Source organism: Mchenga conophoros, linkage group LG20 (assembly GCF_057382185.1).
Source record: "Mchenga conophoros isolate Kocher_MC1m ecotype Shallow Benthic linkage group LG20, M_conophoros_male_GT1.1, whole genome shotgun sequence".
Lineage (NCBI taxonomy): Eukaryota > Metazoa > Chordata > Actinopteri > Cichliformes > Cichlidae > Mchenga > Mchenga conophoros.
Genome location: NC_140545.1, coordinates 1727918 through 1748752, shown reverse-complemented (window position 1 = coordinate 1748752; position 20835 = coordinate 1727918). Strand labels below are relative to the sequence as shown.

The 20835-nt window shown below is 40.2% G+C and overlaps 1 protein-coding gene across 1 annotated transcript in view; it reads right to left on the bottom strand.

The window, feature by feature from the left end:
* LOC146550005 (chemokine-like protein TAFA-2) overlaps window positions 1–20835 on the bottom strand; it is a 96597-nt gene that overhangs the window by 12318 nt on the left and 63444 nt on the right. Inside the window, exon 3 of the mRNA XM_085260368.1 lies at window positions 1524–1673. Within this exon, the coding sequence (XP_085116494.1) occupies window positions 1524–1673 (150 nt within the window). The remainder of the gene's footprint in view (window positions 1–1523; window positions 1674–20835) is intronic.

Here is a 20835-nt window from a genome sequence, read left to right as displayed (position 1 = left end):
ATACGGGAATATTTTATAGCTTCGAATGTTCATCACTAAACACTAATCTCATTTATGGGTAAAATGCCCAAATACATTTGTGTCTAAAAAATCAACTTCTCATTTGCAGTGAACAAAAGAGCTTCGTAAAGATAATACTTCCTGCAGATTAATATCTTTTGCTATCAAGATTCTTGTTGGGAGTCCTCTGATGTTTACATAACGCTGACTACTGATAAATTCGGTGTAATAACAAAAACACAAGATTTCCTCTTCATGGTGCATTTTTCCTGAGCTGCTTCATTATAATCCATTTTAGAATTTGTCCAACCCCATCTCCTACAAATTAAGTTTCTTCACAGTTAAATTGTTAAATTTAGCTGCAAGATAATCACTTGCTGGATTACCTTTGGAAATTAAGCAGCACATTTATGAAATATATCGGAGTCAGCAGGAGGTGGTTGGGTTTGATTGTGGATGTGCCGAATATGTATGCTCATATCTCACACCAAGACTGGGGTTTGTGCAGCAGGAGCACCTAAAGTTAGGGAGCAGCGTGGACTTCTTTCTGTGATAAAACCCTAATATTTGTCCAAACTTTAGTTGATTGGTGTGAGTGCATACATAAATAATGCAAATAATGCATGCATAAATAGGTTGAATGAAAGCAGTTTAACATATGTCTGGTACATTCAGTATCAACATTACATTAATAGACAATAATTCAGGACCATGGCGCTGTAGTATAGTTGTGGAACAACACAAGATTCCATTTTTTATCTACTGCGATGAAGACGTTCCCTTTTCTGTCTGGAATAGTTCAGATTTTTGTTTCTTGCACCTTTAAGGTTTACCTGAGAAGCAAACATTTAATTACTTTTGAATTGATTGTGTTCAGAATATAACCCCACGCAATCCATCATATTCAGAATGTTTCTGAATTCATCACAAAAATATAACAGACAGAGGCAGTGTATGTAATAAATTAGTCTGCTGAAACAGCACAGAAAACGGGCAGTGGGAGAAAGGCTTCACTTTGCTTCCATGCATTTCTAGTCAGTATTCTGGCTACCAGTACACAGAAACGCTGCCAAGAGAATACTGATGGCTTCTATGCCTTGGCCCGTAAATCAGGGTTTACCTGGTCGTGTATCAATTCTTAGATTTTTCAGTTTACTGCAGCACACAGGGGGCTTGGTCATATGTAGCACCTGCATTGAACAAAGTCTCTTTCAAATAACCTCTTGCTAACTCTAGCATCTCTTCTCCTGATACTGACTGCTCCTCCGTGTGGCCTGACTGTCAGCACTCATCTTCATAAATGTGCTCATCTGCTAATGCAGTGTTCACTTTTTTCTTTCAGAGTCGATTAAAGCAATCTGAACTTTAGTGCTCTGCCTGAGATGCATGACAAAGAAAACATATGATGAGTTCAAATCCATACTAAGGCATTTTAGCCAACATTCAAAACAGGTGCACATCAGGCAGCGGCACTACGCAAGCGCACGCAAAAGATACCCGAACACCAATAAAGTGACACCTACCGTCGACGCAGGACGGCATGGCCCGAGTAGTGCCGGCGACCTGTCCAGGGAAGCAGGAACATTTGACAGTCTGAGATCTCTCCTCGATCTTGTTCTTGTTGCAGCAGCGATGGGCAGCAATCACCTCACACGTCCCCGCCTTCACATGCACTGAGAATGAAAAACAAAGATTTTGCTTTATGTTTGCTAACTTTAACGCATAAGCAACCATAGAAAAAGACAAGGAAATACAACTGGCCATCACAATTGGTCTGCCCTTCCCCTTAATGACCTCTTTGTAAACTATGTTGGGGAACAAGGACATCATTCTCTGACCCAGACAAACACAGACCATTACAAGATATTAAAAAAATATCAGCACTGAGAATACCTTCTTGGATCTCTGACCTTGTAGGACAAGTTAAGTATTTGATCCGTCCATCCATTTAAAAATTAAGCAAAACATATTTAAAGATGAGCCATAAAATATGCAGTTTATGCTTAGATTTATGACCATCTCTCTATCCATCTATCTATCTATTAAAATAGTAACTTAGGAAGGAATAATAATGAGTGTTTCTCCATATACTGTTTGGTTGCACTTCCAGTTTGCTGCAGTACTAATGAAGGGTACATTTGGAAAGTCCCTTCACATCTCCTGTAACTACCACTTTGTGTGCAAATTTCTATACACACATTTGAATCAGTCAGCCATGTGGTTAATTAACAAGTCAACCCCGAGCACAGAAGTCCCTTGAGTCAGCTAAGAGAGAGGGAACAAAGAAATCGCTCCACATTTGAAGATTTGTGATGCCAACACATGGCCCTTTCATACCAGCCTTTCATCAAATACATGAAAATGTCAAGGACAAACAATAAGCCTTGTCAGGAGCACTGTGTGCAACTATGCAGTGCGACTGTTTGTGTGCAAGTTTGACAGCTTACACGCAATATGTAATTACAGTGAATCTGCTCATGTGTTCAGATGCGTTCGACTTTGTTTTTCACGTGTGCGTGATGTGCAGCAAATGCACATACATGTTCAGTCTTTCAGCTGTGAACTTCGGTGTGTGTGTGTGTGTTTTGGCTTTTCAAACAGTTGTTGCAAGTTGCAGTTATTTCCATTACAAAGAGTCAGCCCAGGGTGCAACAAAGGGTGCGCACTGCATGGCAATGAAAACTAAAGCAGAAAACAATGACTTTGTTTAAAGAGCATTTAAAAATGAGGCAAGTTGCAGTGAACGACCCAGTGAATATGTTAAGCAGGCTAACAAATATTTGAAAAGTTCTTAATTTGCTCTGTTGATGAGAAAAAGACAAAGCAGCAGTCCTGCAAAGCCCAGTCCAATTAATATCTCTGTGAAAAGCACTCTGTCTCTCTCCCATCTCTCTCTCATCTTTCTTTCAGATTTCTCTTTTTGTAGCACTAGGAGTTAGGCCAAAGGGTAAAGATAATTGTTGACTGATCTGTCCATCTGGCTGTCCATCAGTCCAACACTTTGATGTGCAAAACCAGCCACCGAACAGATTGCACTGATATTTCGATTCCTATAGAAGAAATATCTGCATGCATTTGGAGATTTTTCAAAAAAAAAAATTCTTCTGTAGAAATTAATTATAATTCAGTCTCAAGTCAAATATTAAACTACTGTAGTTACTGGTTGGAATGCTGAGTAACAGATGGACATTCAGGCACCTCGAAGGACAATTCGCTTGACCTTCCCTCTGTTGACTCACACAGTGTGCGCATAAGCCCACTTGGTGTATTTTGGGTATAACATGACCCCTCATCAGCAACCGACTTTGGATTGTGTTAGACTGCATGTAAGACAATTAATGGTGTGTTTGCTTTAAACCTTTTCTTCACAGTCTTGAGCAGTAACATTTTAGAGATTCTTTTTATTTAGTTTAAAATGCTGTATTTCCATTTACGCTTGCACATTTCACTAAATCGCTTCGACTGTTTCCCATTTTCCTTGCAAAATATAAAGAAATGAGGGTTGACAAAAGACATTTGCACAATGCAGTCAAGTTCTCCAGAACACAAATTATATGGACTTTCATGATGATGTGCATTCTCCTCATCAAATATGAACTATTTTATAATTATACATCCTAAAATGTTACATTATATATCCTATAACAACTGCATAATGTTCATAATCATTTCATCATCTTTCCTCACAGTTCCTTCCCCTAACTCAGAATACATGGAGTGTGTATAGATTGCACGTGGGCTTTAGAGCTTTCTTTGAATAACTCTTATTTTCCATTTTCCCTTCTCCTTCTTGTAGAACTAATTGTTTTTTCTTCTTCTTAGAAGCTTGACAGATACAAAGCCAAGGAAAATGAACACATACAGAGTAAACACCTTAACTGAACCCCCCACAGGCGCACACAACCCTTGGCCCATTTTTAGGCTCGGCACCTGCAGTAGTAATTGACTCAGCATTAGTAAGAGCAGCCGCACACAGAGCTCAGCAGGAGGGGAGTAAAAGGTGGTCGGGATGTGGATTCTACCGAAGGAATGTAAAGGTTCACTGGGTCTTGAACACACATATTAATGTTAATTAATTCAATTAATTTGGTTATTATTATAATTTGAGACACATGGTAAAATAAAGATTGACGTAAAACCTACGACAGAAGTGATTTTTTCTTTTTCTGGCAGGCCATTTCTTTATTTTCTTCATTCTTTGCCTTGTAGCTAAACTGCTGTGTTTTATGTGTTACTTTATTTGAGTCATGTTTTCATTAATGTTTTTATAGTTTTAAAATTACTGATTATTTATTGAACACACAGAAAGCGTCAAAGGTGAAAACATATGAAGTGACTCTCCCTGATCGAATAGTTTGGTTATTAGAACTGTTTTGATTGAAGTTATTTGTGGTTTAAACAGAAACGGTGGTAGTAACACTGCTGAAAAAAAGTTAAAGATCTTCTGGGAATAACTTGTTTATTTGACATAATTTTGAGGATGCTTTATTGTAAGTCCTGATTTCATATTTAATAACATGGGCAGCATTCGTCTTTATTTATCTCGCACTGTGAAATCCTAAAATAGGATTTTGATCCCAGTCACACAGGGCTTGAGACTGATTGGTGACCATCTGCCAACCGCCATTTAGAGGAGCAGCTGGTGAGTGATTGCTAGAGGTTGCTGTGAGATCAATTGCTAAACCACAGAAAAGCCACAAGGAAAAAGCAGTAATCCTGGAAGGTACTGACTCGTCTGCAAACAGTCGCTTACTAACCACCAAGTTCGGGAGGTAGAGTGGGTCGTCCAATCATTCTCAACTCCAGTCTGCATGGTGAAGTAGCCTGTTGCATGAATATGTGAGTAAACGAGGATTGTAATAAAAAGCACTTTGAGTGCTCAGTTGGAGTAGAAGAATAATATACGAGTACCAGTCTATTTAGCATAACTGAAACTTGGAGAAAGAATGATAATGTTGCCCTTCCAAGTAAAAGATTAAACTAATATTTTAAAAAGGCACCACATCTACTTTAAAAGCAAACAGGTTTGTGTTGTACTTTTCATAGTTCCACTGCTGCTCAGAGAGTTCTGGGCAAGTGTTTGGAGACGGGTTTTTGTCTTTCCTGCAGCCTTCGGGCAACTGTGGCATTCTTCAAGTGACTAGTTGCAAGGAGGATCAATCACTTGCCAACTGCTTGGAGAATGTGCATTTTCCCTAGCCAAGGTGGGGCCTTACCTTATACTAAAACTTTTTGTTTCAATTCAGTTCAATTTAAATTCAAATTTATGTTAATAGCGACAAATCACAATAATTGTCACCTCAAGACCCTTTATATTGTAAGGTAAAGACTCTGCAATATTACAGAGAAACCCCAAACAATCATACAAACACCCAATGAGCAAGCACTTGGCGACAGTGGGAAGGAAAAACTCCTTCTTTACAGGAATAAACCTCCAGCAGAACTAGGCTAAGGGAGGGGCAGCAAAAAGACTTTTATGCTTCAGGAAAAAGGAACGTTTTAAGCCTAATCATAAAAGTAGAGCACTTCATTTTTTCTCTGTATGTATTATTGTAGGGTCTAAAGCACCTTGATGCAACTGTTGTTGCGATTTGGTGCTGTATAAATAAAACTGAATTGGATTGAATTGAATGGAGCCTGATTATTTAAAAAATTATTTAAAACCTTGCATGCAAGAAGAAGGACTTTAAATTAAATTCTGGATTTAACAGTGACTATCAACATATGCTGCTGAATACTTTTAAGGATTGTTTTAGGTAGTTGAATGTATTTGTTTCATAGCAGTCTGCTTTGCAGTAGAGAAAGAATGTGCATTTAATTAGCCGTTGTGGTTTGGTAATTCCCTTCAGTAGCCTGAGATATTGAACTTGGTGGGGTGTTTGGTTTGGGTGTTGAAAAGTAAAGTGGACAAAGACAGGAAGCATGCACTCCGTGTTTGCTTGGGACTCTTCTGTGGAGGACCACACACACAAATTTCTTTCAGTGCACACAGCTGCTGTTGATGGTGGATATGTTGTTGGCAGAACTGCTCTTTTTGGTTAGCTTGCTGCACTTGCAGGCTTTACAGTGTTGAGAACTTTTTTTCTCAAATAAAAAGAGGGCACACTTCATAGAACTGGATTTCATAGGGATTTAGTACTCGCATGTGGAAACAGCTCTGGAAAACCATATGTGGGTGGGGGTGGGGTGGGGGTCCTTAGCTCAGTAATACAACTGAAGGTGTCAACAGTTTGAGGCTGTGTTATGCCAAGATTTTAATAATTACCAGTTTGGCAGATATTGAGTCAGGCAGGGGGCCACAGCCTCCAATAAACTCTGATAAACATTCATCTAAATGACTCAGAACACGACACACTGCAGTGTATGTGTTTAAATATACACACACAAAATACATATCCACGTAGAAGCTGTGCTCAGTTGTGCATTTAGTGCTAAAATAAAAACATGTAAATGGAAATGTTGCCGTCTTTAGTGTATATGTGTGTGCACCATAATGTGTGTGTATTTACTAGAACTGAAAATTCCCATTCTATTTCAAAAATGGCACCTACTTTCATCACGATCTCTTTCTCACACACCCCTCCGCCTTTTACTCCTTCTTCTCCTCCTCCTCATTTGTTTCATCTGCTTTACCTCGCCCTACTGCTATTTCACAAATGACCCCTCCTTTTCTCAGCCTCTCTTAGCCACTTCAGCGTCCCATTTTTCCTCTGCTCCCTCTTGCTCGTAGCTCACCACAGCAAACTCAGCAGGGTAGGAAACTATTATCCTCAATCACAGGCTCTAAATCAGAGAATTTTTTACACTTTCTACAATGCGTCCTCTCTCTCTCCTGCTTTTTCATCTTCGTGGCCATTTCACTCCCTCTCTACCCCCCCCCCCCCCCCCCAACCCCCACCTGTATTTTTCTCCTTGGCATGAGGACTTGTTATCCCTGCCTCTCTTAATACAGCAGTGGCTGTTAACCCCATTTACTAAGGATGACGTGCAACTGACAGACTAACAGATGGACAGATTGCCCCGACCCAGAATAACCAGGCACTCTGTGTGGGTGTCTGTGTGTGTCTGTGTAAGTACTGAGATAGCTGTCTTGGTCCCAGTGGGGTGCCTCTTTCAAATGTCATTCCTGCCACTGGGGACCTCTCCCGCTTTCTCTCTCACAGACACTCACACACAAACAGAGTTAAATACACAAGCACAGACACAAATGTACGTGCACATCTAGTATGAGGAACCTGTCAAAATGGAAACACAAATCTTTCCAGTTAGCGCTGTAAATATTTAAACAGTTCAAGCCCTTGTGTTTCAGGATCTGTCAAATGTTAACACAATACTTGTAAAGAAGTAGAAAGAAAAAGTCACTGGTTACCCTTTTATATGACACTGTATGATTTAGGTGACTGAATCTGCTACTTTTAAGGTCCCAGCTGGCACTGGGCAACATTTTGTGAATGCTGGAGCTGTAACTAGAGAGCCACAGGAAAACGAGCAGTGTAGTGAAAAAGTATTTGCACCCTTCCTGATTTTATATAAATTATTATTTCATTTATTAAGGGAAGAAAAACCTACCTGAACCTGTGTGCAAAAGTAAATTACATAATAAGTGAGTCATTTGGGTCCTGAAGCATCAAAGGAACTTCAGAGCATCACATTACCACCACCCTGTTTGACCTTTTTTAGGATGTCAGACTAAAGAGACAAAAGGTAAACACAACACGTCCGAGACAGAGGACTATGAAAATAAAACAGGAAGTAACACACACAGACTCAGACTAAGACACATGAACTTGGGGATAAACATACATAGAAACATGACAGACCGGAGACAAGACCTGGGAGAATGGACACAGAAATGAACTAATATCATGAGGAACCAATGGCTATAAGAAAAGATAAATTCAGTAGCCCAAAGTAGTAATATTATACTTTTATATTATATTATATATATACTGAAAACACTATCTAGGCTACTTACATTTGATTTATGCTGTGTCACTGCTACAGTGCTGCTCCTAGCACCTCATGGCAATGGATTCATCCTTTGAATGAGGCAACCTCTAATCAATGCCATAGGCTCATCGGAAAAGGAGGATGGAAAATACCCTTGATGTACTTACACTTAGAAATGCTGCTGGCTGCAAGCTGTAACCGCTATTTGTCTTTTTTTTCCCATCATCAGAGCACTATTGCAAGGCTCACCCCTTGTAAACCCAACTGCCCAGAGCCAGTTGGGATTGGCTGCTACCCCCAGGAGACCCTAGTTCAGTAAGAGGTTAACAACATGTGTGCACTGATAGACCTGTTAATGGATAGACTAAAGTAAATAACAACCAACCAAACCAAAGAATTGGGGAAAAGTCCAAAACTCAGCAAACATGCAAGATTTCATCATAGGTCTTATGTTTCTATAGCAACACTTTATGCAATTAATTCATGTTTTGATGTCTTCGGGCTGTACTCTCCAACCCCAGCAGTAACCTTCATCTCTACAACCTACAAGTAGTCATAAGTCATCAAGCTTCCTCTGAATCCTCGGTTCTCAGCTGCATCTCAGTCTCCTCCCTGTTATTCTTTGTTTGTGTTTTCACAGCAGGAGACGGCTTTGACTCTGATACAGTGAGGCATACCGAAACTGACACCTGCTGTATGTCAAGCCCTCAGCAACCGTGCAGGGCTGCAAACATGATGACGGTGGTAAAGTGGTAACAGTCAAATTTACAGCGCTGGTAACATCACGAGTAAAGAAAATAGCTGCAAAACTAATCAATTAACAATTTAAAGAGCTATATTAAGAAACTGCTTCCATGTGAGAGCCAGAGTCAGGCTAATGTGACTGTCAGTATGTGTTGTGTGCATAGCCTCTCTTGGAATGAACGGGATATCTGGACTCATCAACATCTGGTGCCTCATGTTAAACACTGAGATGGTTTGCTGGCAAAACAGCAACAGGAGTTGACAGTCCCTCATCAGGTATAGTTAATGTACTGGCGTGATGAACAGAAATACCAGCGAGGTAAACGTCCCCTCTGGTTTTGTTTGCTTTTAGGTGCGGGCTTCACGATATTCTAATTGCATCCAGAGCTTTTCATGCTGTTAAAGTTTGACCAGCACAAAAACAATTTAGTAAATCAGATGTTTGTTATCATTATTATTTTGTTCTTCAGGTGTTTTCATTTTCCCTCTGCTCTGACCCTTCTGGCACAGCTCCAGCCAAGAAATTAGCATGAAACTACTTTCAGCATCCATAGCACACTCTAGATGTACTCTATACATCACATATTAAGTATGTATAAATATTTAAGGTTTTCCTTTAGGCTCGTATTATTCTATTCACAAAGAGCATATTTTGAAATGGAAAATTAGTCCTGAAAGCTTGCCAAGTTAATTAGACATACAAAATACATTTCTTAGTGCATGTGTGTGCCCATCAGCGCATGTACGTCCATGCATTTGTATTAATAATTAGATTATATTGGCCTCTGAGATGGCAGCGTTTGTTCTGAATCATAAACACAGAGCAAATTAAAATTCTGTTTAAGAGCCTGCCAAGAAAATTAGCATGGAGAGAAAGGAGGCACGCACACTCGACCACTAGTGTCTTCTCCCCTCAACCCTGTTTTCTATTCACTTCTGTGTCGACGACTCCAGCACACGTCTCTCCTCATCTTCTGCCACAGCATCTCTGTGCGATGGTAATTCATAGAAGTTGTAAGTGATGGAGGGAAGTGGCTTTTTTTCCTGACAGGAGACGGTGCCCCAGTGTAGATACACAAGAACTATATCAGCACTGCACTTTCTGCGCTGTGCTCATATTGTGTTTGCTGATCACAAATAGACTGATCAATGGCAGCCCCCTAAAGAGCCTGACTCCTCCCATGCACTAATGTCCCTCTCTGTTATGATAAACACTGAGTCCTGTGGGGGGGAAACCTGAGAGGAGGAAAGAAGAGAAGCTGTCAATAGAGGACATGCTTGATCTTAAGCACTTATTTAGAATTCTAAATATGTTTGCATATTTATGGATAAGAAACATTCCTGGAAATAACATTTTGTGAAGGAAAGATTTTTATTTGATCCTTTTTCTTCAGCGTTGGTATAATGGATTTACGGAGGGACTAGATTTAAAAACATCTCACAGAGCGCAGTTTTTCTAGGACTTGTGCAACATCCAAGGTATCAGTAAAATGAAAAATCAAGTAGCTAAGCTTTGGGAGATACACATCTTATTCTGCTTTTTTTCCTCGTGGCTATTCTGAGAGGAAATAAATCTTTCCCACTAACCAGAATTTAATAAATACAATTTTTTAAGGCAGAATGGAATAAAGCACAAATTTAGAAACAAAATAAGTTGGGTTTTATTTTCCACATGGGTAGCTTGGAGAACACGTTCTGACTAATTGCCATACAGCATTTTTAACAACTGTAACAACAAATGACCATCAAAACATGCATTCAATTATCAGAATATGGAGCAGCGGTTGATACTTTTTTCTCATTTATGGAGAATATTCCTCGTTCCCAAAGCTCAACAGAAATGCATTAACTATTAGACAACAGAACAATAATCTCATAATTGCTCATTTCCCTTTCTGCCCCGCTCTCAATCTCTCTGCTCATACACGGTAGCTGGAGTCATAATTCCTTCAGCAGCTAGAGGGCTGAGTCGCTTCCACGTATGTCACTAATGACCCTTTGCTAAAAATGACTGATGCGGTTATTTTTCTTGGGAAAGCTCAACACAAAGTGAACAAATGGAAGTGATCAGAATTAAAACATCAGCCAGAAAACTTGCTTCCTCTTGGAAAAAGTGCAGGCTAAATGCAGCCTGCAGATTGATTTTTTTTTTCTCGACACAGCATCCACTCTGTCCCTAGTTCCCCCCACACCCCACCCCGCTTAGCATCCCTGAACAAGCGAGCGGGTGAGTGAGTGAGTGACCACAATTGGAAAGTGTTTGCTCGCAGCAGGATTTCCTGCATGCACGATGTGATAAAAATAACAAGTGTAAAAGAGAGGGAAAAACACTGGCATCTGGCTCGTCGGGATTTAAATGTGAAAGGAAAATACCGTGGGCGTCCACACAGAGGGGCTCATCCCTGTCAGAAAATAAATAAATAAAAAATACCTTGCCATAAATCATCCAACCGTTTTAGATCAATCAGCATGAAAACAAGCACGCAGAAAACATACCCTCAACATCACCTAAATACTCATGGCTCTCTGATTGGATTAAGCTCTCTCTTCACTTCTGTCATGCAACTCGCTCTCTTACACCTCAGCAAAGTGATTTATGCTTTTTATTGTCAAACTACTCCCATCTGCCTCCACCACATACCTATCCAGCACCCGCCTCTCCTCCATCTCTGTACTAATCACCCTCACTGATATGAGACCAGCTTGTGCCAGATTGTCTCTTAGTCACCCACACCACATCCCTGGTTCTCCATCATTGATTTTCATGCAGTTTTAATGCAGTTCAAACAAGGGAATTATCTCTCCACACCACAAGCACAACTACTGTCTTGCTAAATCACACAGGATATTAGTTCATGTGACAGGGGGAGCCTGGTGACACATGGCATGTCCTGACATATTAGCAAGCGCGCCGCCACCGTTGCCGCCACCCCGCAGCAGACAATTTGTACTAATTTGTGCTCCAGGCAAGATATTAGGATGGTGAATTTGATATAAATTCTTAATATGTTCGGATGTATTAACACACCATTACCACTCAAGCATTAAGATGAGGCAGCATGTGTGTGTACGTGTGCATGAGACACTCGAGTTTTAAACCTTTTTGGTTAATTGTTCACTGCTGACTGATGGCGACTTTTCAAGAGCCCTCCAGGAATGTCCGGGTTTCCATACTTATCTGTATAATTTGCTTCCCTTTTTCTGCTACCCACTCTGTCTCGGAGGTTGGAAAGCTACCTATGTCAGTATTTGCATCTTTTTGTCCTCTCCTACAGCTGTTTCAAATGTGTATTGTGGGGGAGCTCAAATCAAACATCTTTTCATTTCTTTGGCCTAAGCTGTCGTCTCTCTTTCTCCTTCTCTGTGTCTTCCTGGCAGACCACTACAGAGGCAGAAACACAATGACTGTGTTCAGTCCAACCCCCCCCCCTTCCTCCAGTTTTCTCTTTGTCAGTCAGCAAACGAGAGGTTTATAGCACAGCAGCCATGTTGATGAGGATTTCATTCTGTCTGAATTCTCTCCCTGTCAGAGGAATAAGGACGGACACTCATAAATGTCAGACATATTTTACTTTAACACGTAGCCGTGCGTTTGTGTGTGTGCATGTGTGTGAGTTATGGTTGGTGTTTATATCAATGCTGTAGCTACGTCGTTTCACAGATCTAGATAAATGGTCTGTTATCGGCCTGTTTACTCTCTGTGAGAGACCGGACAGTCCCATATGTTACACCAGGCTCCACCAGCCAGTTCACAGCATGCCGACGCTGCCGTCATCTGCAAACCTTGAAAATTAGACAGATACAGACTGTCGCAGCTTTTTTGGAACAGTGGAGGGACGAGTGAAAATCCCCCAAAACACATTTTGAAATAAGCTTTCTTGAGAATGAAACAGTGTCTTTGCACGGTCATACTTTGTGGAAAAACAAACATGAACATGAAATATTATCAAAGAAATGGAGCTATATTCACGGTGCTGTTGACTTTCACAGGCATTTTACAGGCTCACATTGCAGTATAATCTGTAACTCAGTATTACAGTTATGCTACCGTTACAGAGATATTCCAGCACGGAGCACAGGAAAGAAATTTTAGCACGTGTTCAATTTAGCTGTGACAAACTATGCCACTGTATTTTTTCCAGTGATATCAAGAGCAAAGCAACACTGATGAGCTTTGTTTTCACCCCATTTCATCCTCAGAGAACTGGTTTCAACTTTTGAACACACTACTTCATTTGTCAGCTACTTAAAGGGAGGTGCACCACAAACCTCCTTGTGAATGCTTTGGTCATAAGAATATTAGCATTCATTCATTTGCATGGAAAACAAACACTCAGCAACTAATCGCTAAACAAAAAGTGCAACACAAACCGGAGACAGAGACTGAATTCAAAGTAAAAGTTTTGCCTTTCACTATCACTTCTCAATTAGCTGGTGAGTGTTAGCAGATAAGCAGCCATCTTCCATGCAGGCAACCTGCAACACACTAGACCTGTTCTGTTTTCAGTGCCGTCATTTTATCATAATCACCCTCCTGCAACCACCAGCCAACTTGTTGGGAAATACACATTTTTCCCTAATACACATTCACAACATTTGTCCCATCTTTAGACTTGAATCAGTTTCACACCGACTGTCAGGAACCTCTTTTAACCACCTTCAACCAGCTGGCTCATTTTCCCCCAGTAACATAGTTGTTGCCAGCTGGTTACCAGGTAGTCACTGAGGCTTATGCAGATTGAAAGATTAAGTATATCCAAGCCACCACAACACTTTAGACTTTACTGAATAATGTAATTTCCTACAGAAAGAAAATTGTTTACTTCCATCAGCAGAGATGAATCCACAACATGAACAGCATGTTCAGCTTTCCTTCAGTCTTGTTTTAATCACTTTGCTGTTTCAGTAACTTTTTAATTCCAGCTCTGTATTCTTCAGCTTTTCTGAAACCCTATTTGTCCCTCATTAAATTTGTTTTGCATCTTTCTTCAGTTTGTCCTCCATGGTTGGATTTCTGTAGACTCATGCTTTTGTTGGCCTTCGTACAGATGAATTATTTGCTGTATCAGGTTTTTTTTGTTAATAAAGCTTGACTTTTGCAACTGCTCTCTGTGTCCACAACATGGGTACTCTTTTAAATCAACCTTAACTCTTTATCCTTGAAAATAAGCAGTTCTGCAGAGCAGTTTTTGTATGAATGTTACTGCAAAATACGAAAACGGAAAGATGGCACACTCAAAATATCTGAAACAGCCTTGAGGTTGCTCATGGACGTGCACCTTACAAACTAAAAATGTACATGTTAGCTATTCCACTTAAACACACACACACACACGCGTAGTACTTACTTCCAGTTATAAGCCAGTGATACTTCTATATGTGAGTATAGGGCAGAGGTTCCCAAAGTGTGGGGCCCGCCCCCTAGGGGGGCGCGGTATGAAAAGAAAAAAAAGAAGAACGCTTGGACACTGCTAGCATAACAGACAGGTTTTTGACGGGGCTCCCACACAAACGCAAAGCAGGAGATGAAGCATCGCCAAATATGTTTCCAAACCAACCTTTCAAGCCAAAGACTAGAAAATATGGTGAAGCATATCTGCCCTTTGGCTTCACCTGTGCTGTAATAAAGTTAAAGCCACACATTTAAACCAGTTGCTCTACATATAGAATTTGCACCTTAAGAGTCAATAGCATCTTTGGAGATATTTAACAGTAACGACACACTAAACTTCCCACTCTTGCAGATACTTAGGCATCACTGTTCCAAGCATCCACACATGAACGTCATTAAAAATGTATCATCCTCTATAATGCTGGAACATAATCACTCGATTTATTTCTATGATAGACATGCTTACTTCATATTTTACTTCAGACAGGTTATCTGATGGTCTCTATGACTGCTGCGTGAAACTTGTTGTTTCTTCTAATTCTTCTAGCTTCTAATTCCTTTGCGTCAGCACTTTCTCTCTAACTACATTCATCAGGACAGCTCATCATCTTTCCACCCCTTCCCTCACTAGTCTCTCATCCCATCTCACACTACCAAATGAAAGGGAAACCCTGGTGTGTCTGAGGCTGGCTGGCAGCAAAGCCAGAGGTGGAAAGATGAGAAGAGAGAGTGTGAGAGAGAGACATAAAGGCAAACAAAAGGTAAAAGAAAAGAAAGGAAGGGGAGTAAAAGCGCAGCCTGCTCTGACTGTAAATGCTATATGAAAACAGGAGAGTTTAAGCGTTAAGAGATGATTAGACTTTGTGGAATGAGCAACGTTGGGCAATTAATAAAATACAACCGAAGTTTCAAGTCTGTGTTATGCACCTAGGAAACCGTGAGAATAGAGAGGCAGTTATTGCATTTGTACAGATCTGTATTCACTCGCTCACACGCTCATCTTTTGTTGACATCCCACAACATGAAACTGCTAATCTAAAGGCACCATTTCCTTACAGTAACAGAGATATTTTGCCTTTATTGTCGGAATGTCACTTAGAAAATGAAAAACATGTTGGTATTTTCTACTCGTTATCTACTTCAGCTCTTCTGAATGTTAACTAATGTACATCATTGTTTTTATACGAATTCATTCAATTCAATTTTATTTATATAGCACCAAATCACAACAACAGTTGCCTCAAGGTGCTTTATATTGTAAGGTAAAGACTCTAAAATAATACGAACAAAGAAACAGAGAAAACCCCAACAATCATGTGACCCCCCTGTGAGCAAGCGCTTTGGCGAGAGCGGGAAGGAGAAACTCCCTTTTAACAGGAAGAAACCTCCAGCAGAACCAGGCTCAGGGAGGGGCGGGGCCATCTGCTGCCACCTGTTTGGGGCGAGGGGATGAAGACAGGAAAAAGATGCTGTGGAAGAGAGCCAGAGATGCAAAATAACATTACAATGGAAATAGACGTATGTTGCCTTCCACCTACATGGATATAATCTTAATTTGACTTCTGTTTTATTTCTTTTCTACTTAAAACTGACCTTCAACACTCAGTAGTAAAGTGCTACAAACATTTAATATAAGGGGAAGCTAATTCAGCACTGCCATAGATCAGCAAAGTTGCAGTTTGTTTTGTTTTGTTGCATTTTTTTTTTCACTTTAATTTTTCACTTGGTTTGTTTAGGAAATGTTTTGGTTTGGGATAAAACAGTTCTTCACAATACAAGCCTAAATGTTGCAAAATGATTGGTTGAAAGGCTATTTTAGGCTATTTGTCTGAAGTGGCTACAAAGCTAGCACAGGGCTCACACTGTCTTGGAATAACGGCAATAACATTGCAAAATGTGAATAAACAGTTTTTTGCAGAACTAAAGCTCAGTCATATCCACAGTCCACACACAAACACTTGTTTTCACTGAGCCTGCCTGATTGGACATATTGGAAGTTTGCAGGAACGTACAAACAGAGCTTGAGTGACACTCCCCTCATCTTCTATGTGGGTGTTTTGCTGTAATAGACCTCTCTCACAGCAGATGTTTTGCCATGGCATAGCAGGAATGACATTTACAACAACTGTCTTCCATTAAGGTGAGTTCGCCTTAGCATCTGGTACTGTTCCCGCTGGTTTACTGTCACAGTGTTGTGACTTACTGGGGCACTTGATGGAATATAACCATCATTAATGAAACAGGTTTCACTTGTGCTTTTCCTTATATAACAAGTTAACGGCATGCCATGAACACATTCCAGTAGTAAAGGACAACGTGCACCTTTGTCATTACTATAACAAGAGTCTGCTAACATGTAATTTCCATCACAGCTCCATCGAGCTTTTACTGGAGGTGTAATTAGGCTGAAAACACCTGTTTGATAGAACGGGGCTTTTAAAGGCCTCAAATGCCTACCGTACACCCACGCAGGTGTTTCCACTTATCTTACCAGATTAGATTTCTCCTCAGGACAGTGCCCACTGCAACTGCCTATGAATAACCCGTTGCACCTTAAACTTTACAATCCGTGCACAGCTCTGCACTGTGTGAATCTGAACAAAGGTCTGACCAGCACAATAACTTCAAACAGCAGGACACTGCTTAAATTGCTTTTCTTTTTGCATATCTCTTTGGCTCTCAAAGCCCCACATTTTCTATTTATTTTTTTATTGGTAAAGGAAATAACAGCAAAGTGTTTGCAGCATGGCAAATATTCTGCATTTGCTTTAGGCAGCTGGTGTAACTCACTTCAGACCCACCAGGGGACATATTAAAGAACTCAGTTGAAAAGTTTCATTTTGAGAAAAAAAAAGAGAAGAAGAAGTAAAAACGTGATACACATTTCACAGTTTCTTCAGTTTTCTTAAAAGCATTTGTATTTTTTGTAATTCAGGAAGCTTCAAGGAAAGGCTGTGTTGTGTGCACATTTATATGTTTGCACACACGAAACTGTATTTTTATTGCTTCTCCTGTTCCCATGGCCGGGGCTCGGAAACACTCAGAAGTAGGTTGTTTGTTCTTTCTTTTTTCTATTTGCATGTAGTAATGAAGTGTGCATCGTAGCTCTTTATAATTTGTGTTTTATTTAAATTCCACACAAACAATTAAGTTATTGAAATATAAAGAACTCTTTTCTCCAGCTGTCAGAGATGTTTTACAAGCCATTTGTTTACCTTTAAATTGACCCAGCTGATGTTTCAATTTCAACTGAGTTTAGATAAAAACCACACAAGTCATCTCAGGGCATGTTCCACAGATATGGCATCATAACCTCTTTGTAAAGGGTTAACTCGGATCCATTTCTGCGACCGCTGTGTAGCTCAAGCATGCAGTCTCGTATTGATTTTCACACTGAATACTGTATGTGCTTCAGTACAAAGACAGACAGACACACAAAAAATATCAGAAGTCCAGCAGGAGGCCGTGTTGATTCTGTATATCTCCCTCACAGATGAAAAATTGAAGCATTTCTATTAATCTGAACCAAAATAAGCATAAAACACTCAGTGAGGGATTGAGTGATTTGGGCTTTAATGCAGCCCACAGAGTATTTACAGTGGTGTTCTGCAAGGATTAGTTGCATGAGAGGATTAGTCAAGCTGCATTACTGCTGTTTTATTTAACTCACAACAGCAAAAGACTAAAAGTAAAAGCCTCTTAAACACATTTAGGCTACATGAGAGGCCAGCCTGGACACTTTGACAAACATGATGTTTGTGTCCTCTTTAAAGACATGTACCGGAAAGAGATGTGCAAAACACACCCACGCACAGACACACACAGACACACACTTTCTCACATACTCAACTCTCTGCACTTAATCTATAATCTAGTAATCTGCTGAAAGTTGCCCTGTTCAGCATATGCTGTGCTTGGAGACACTGTGTCATATTAGTTAAGGCGATGATGCTGGTGAGAATAAAGCATATGCAGATACTGACAGAATCAACAGAGTGGGAAACTCTCCGAGAGAGGAGAGGATTAATGCAGACAGACTGGAAAAGAAGGAAGCACCGTGAAAGAGAAAGAATGAAATTTGCAGAGGCAGCACAACTCAGCCATCTCTCCCTCTCTTTCAGTCTCGTTCTCTTTCCTTGCATCAGCACTGATCACATACATCAGTAAAGTAAAGAGCACCCCATCCATCAATGTATGACTCTGGAGCTGCTGTCAGGAATACTGAAGCTGTTCCTCACAGCCGCGCAAACACACAAAAGCACAATCATATGCATACTGCGCAATATATCAACATCGGCATTATAGCAACCAGAATAGACACCCTGTCAATGCGGTAAAGTTTGCTTCACTTGAAAATACACAAAATGTGCCTTTTACAAAATCACACTTATATTGAAGCAAACGCAACTGGAAGAAAATATATACTTGCTCTGTGCTCGGCTCCCTTCAGCTTGTTCCTATTTGCTTAATTTATTCTTCATGTCAAAACATTTTCTAGTCTTGGTCCAGGATGACCCTTTAATTTCTTCTTCATTTGGAGACTTGATTCTAATAGCGGCGGTCCATTATCTGCATCATTCTAACACAAACACTACAGGAAATCTGCTTCTGCGGCTGCCTTGTTAAATGAAGGTTTAAACTCATTTATTCTTTTTCATGTCAACGTATGCGAAGCTCCAATATAGGAGAAGTGTGTTTCATACAAGCTCTGCTGGGAAAACAGAAAAAAAAGGGCCAGTCAATGCTACTTTACATCCAGCCAGCAGAAGACAAGCCACACTTGGGGAGTGTGCATATGTACCCAAGCTAAACAGGAATTAGGTTTATGATTTGCTGTTTAGTAGCATTAATCCATTCAGATCTTTCTTGGTACACATGGCTGAGAAAACAAAAGCTTTGGATGGAGTCCTGCATTTCCTGACAGACACAAATATGTAAATGGTTCAAAAGGTAACATCCAGCCGTTTGTTTGCTTTCCAAACACCTGGTCATTTGCTGAATCTCCTGAGATCAAACACAGAAACTGTGTACACGGGGAAAAGAAAAGGGAGCGATATGAGAGCAAATGGACCCCAAGGAGGTAAAGCAAAAGGCTTTGATGTGCTCTGAGCATGCCTGTTTACAAATTATACAATAAGATTCAGAGGTGCATTTTTCAATGGCAATTCATAACTATGCAAATAATAAACACCCACTGACTCAATGAAATACATCCTGTTTTTGAAGGGCTCAGCTTTCTGGTTACAGTCCAAACATGAGGTGTAACGGGAAGTTTTTAATTTGACTATAACGTGAGCATTATGTGCAGTACGTGTTGCTCTTGTGCTCTAGACCAGAGAAAAGCTCCAAAAACTCAAAGCTGGACGGGACAAACATACAAAACAATGAATGAGTACAGACTAAGACAAGATAATGGTAACAGCAAGCCAGAGAAAGTAGCTGTTATGAGCTTTGTTTTAACACAAAAGAAATTCAATCTGAGAACAACAGAACCAAATCTCATAGAAAATAAACTGCAAATAATCAGTAGACTAGTCAATAGTCTCATAAAAATATGCCTTATTAAAAATATTAAGTAGAGTGAACTCGGTAATTATCAACTTGTTATTAGCACTAAAAGCTGATCAACTCAGTTTAGTTCAACTAAGTAAGCTGGAGATGCTGCTTTTCAGTGGTGGAATGTATCTAAGCACACTTACTCTATTCTGTACTTAAATAGGTTCCAACGTGCTGCTTTGCCTCATTTCATATTTGACTTCATTATCTGACAGTTTATATTTGTATGCGATCGACTTTCTGTGCTGTACGCTTGGTTTGAGGCTCTGGACCAGCACTCCTCCCAGTAAGCTGTTGGACAGAAAGATGTCAATTGAGTGTTTTTTTTAGTTTTCGTATATATTAGTAATTTTCAGAGTCATTTATATTAATCATGCTAAAGTTTAATCGTACTTTAGACCAACCTGTTTTACTTCTCGCTTGTGCTTTGTGAGAGTGTTTACTGATCTTTTCCTGTCTTCTGTTATTAGACGTGAGATATGACTGCACTATGCTGTTGTCCTCAAAGGAATTCCAGCAGTTCTTGTTGTTGACTCCAGTAAATTCTACAAGACATGCTGCGTAAGTAAACGCAAACAACAACAGTTTGGTCTGCATTTCTTGAAAGATCATATCTCACAAACCTAGTTTAGAGGTACCAAACTATCTGCACAGTATATAGTGAAGTCCGCAAATCTTTGAACAATTTTTTTTGCACCCACATTATTCTGCAGATCATCTGAAAGGTATATCGACACTTTGTCATTAAAATGAAATAATGAATTGATTTTACATCTAGATAGAAGGCATTCAGAATGAAAAGTTAGTGACCATGGTTGCATAGCCCTTTTTAAAAATATGCTGTTATGGTGTTATTGTTTGTCGGGCGGCGGTCAGGACTATCGAGGCACTGAATATCACCTGTGGGGACATTTGGGAGGTTGAGGGATGCTGACCTCAATAAACAGCTTGGGTATCTGCGGCTGTATGTTCTGCACACTGAGAGAGGAGCTGAACTATCAACTATCACCACATGATGGTGAGTTGGATCAGGTGGCGGGGGAGGATGCCGGACACACCTGGCACACTCAAACATATAGTGTAGACTGGGGACGCCTGGTAGAGGTTCAGGAGATCTTCAACTCCCAGTTCAACAGTAGCAGGCTGGGGACAATGTTCTGCACCTCCATAGCTGAGGCTGCTGCAAGGAGCAC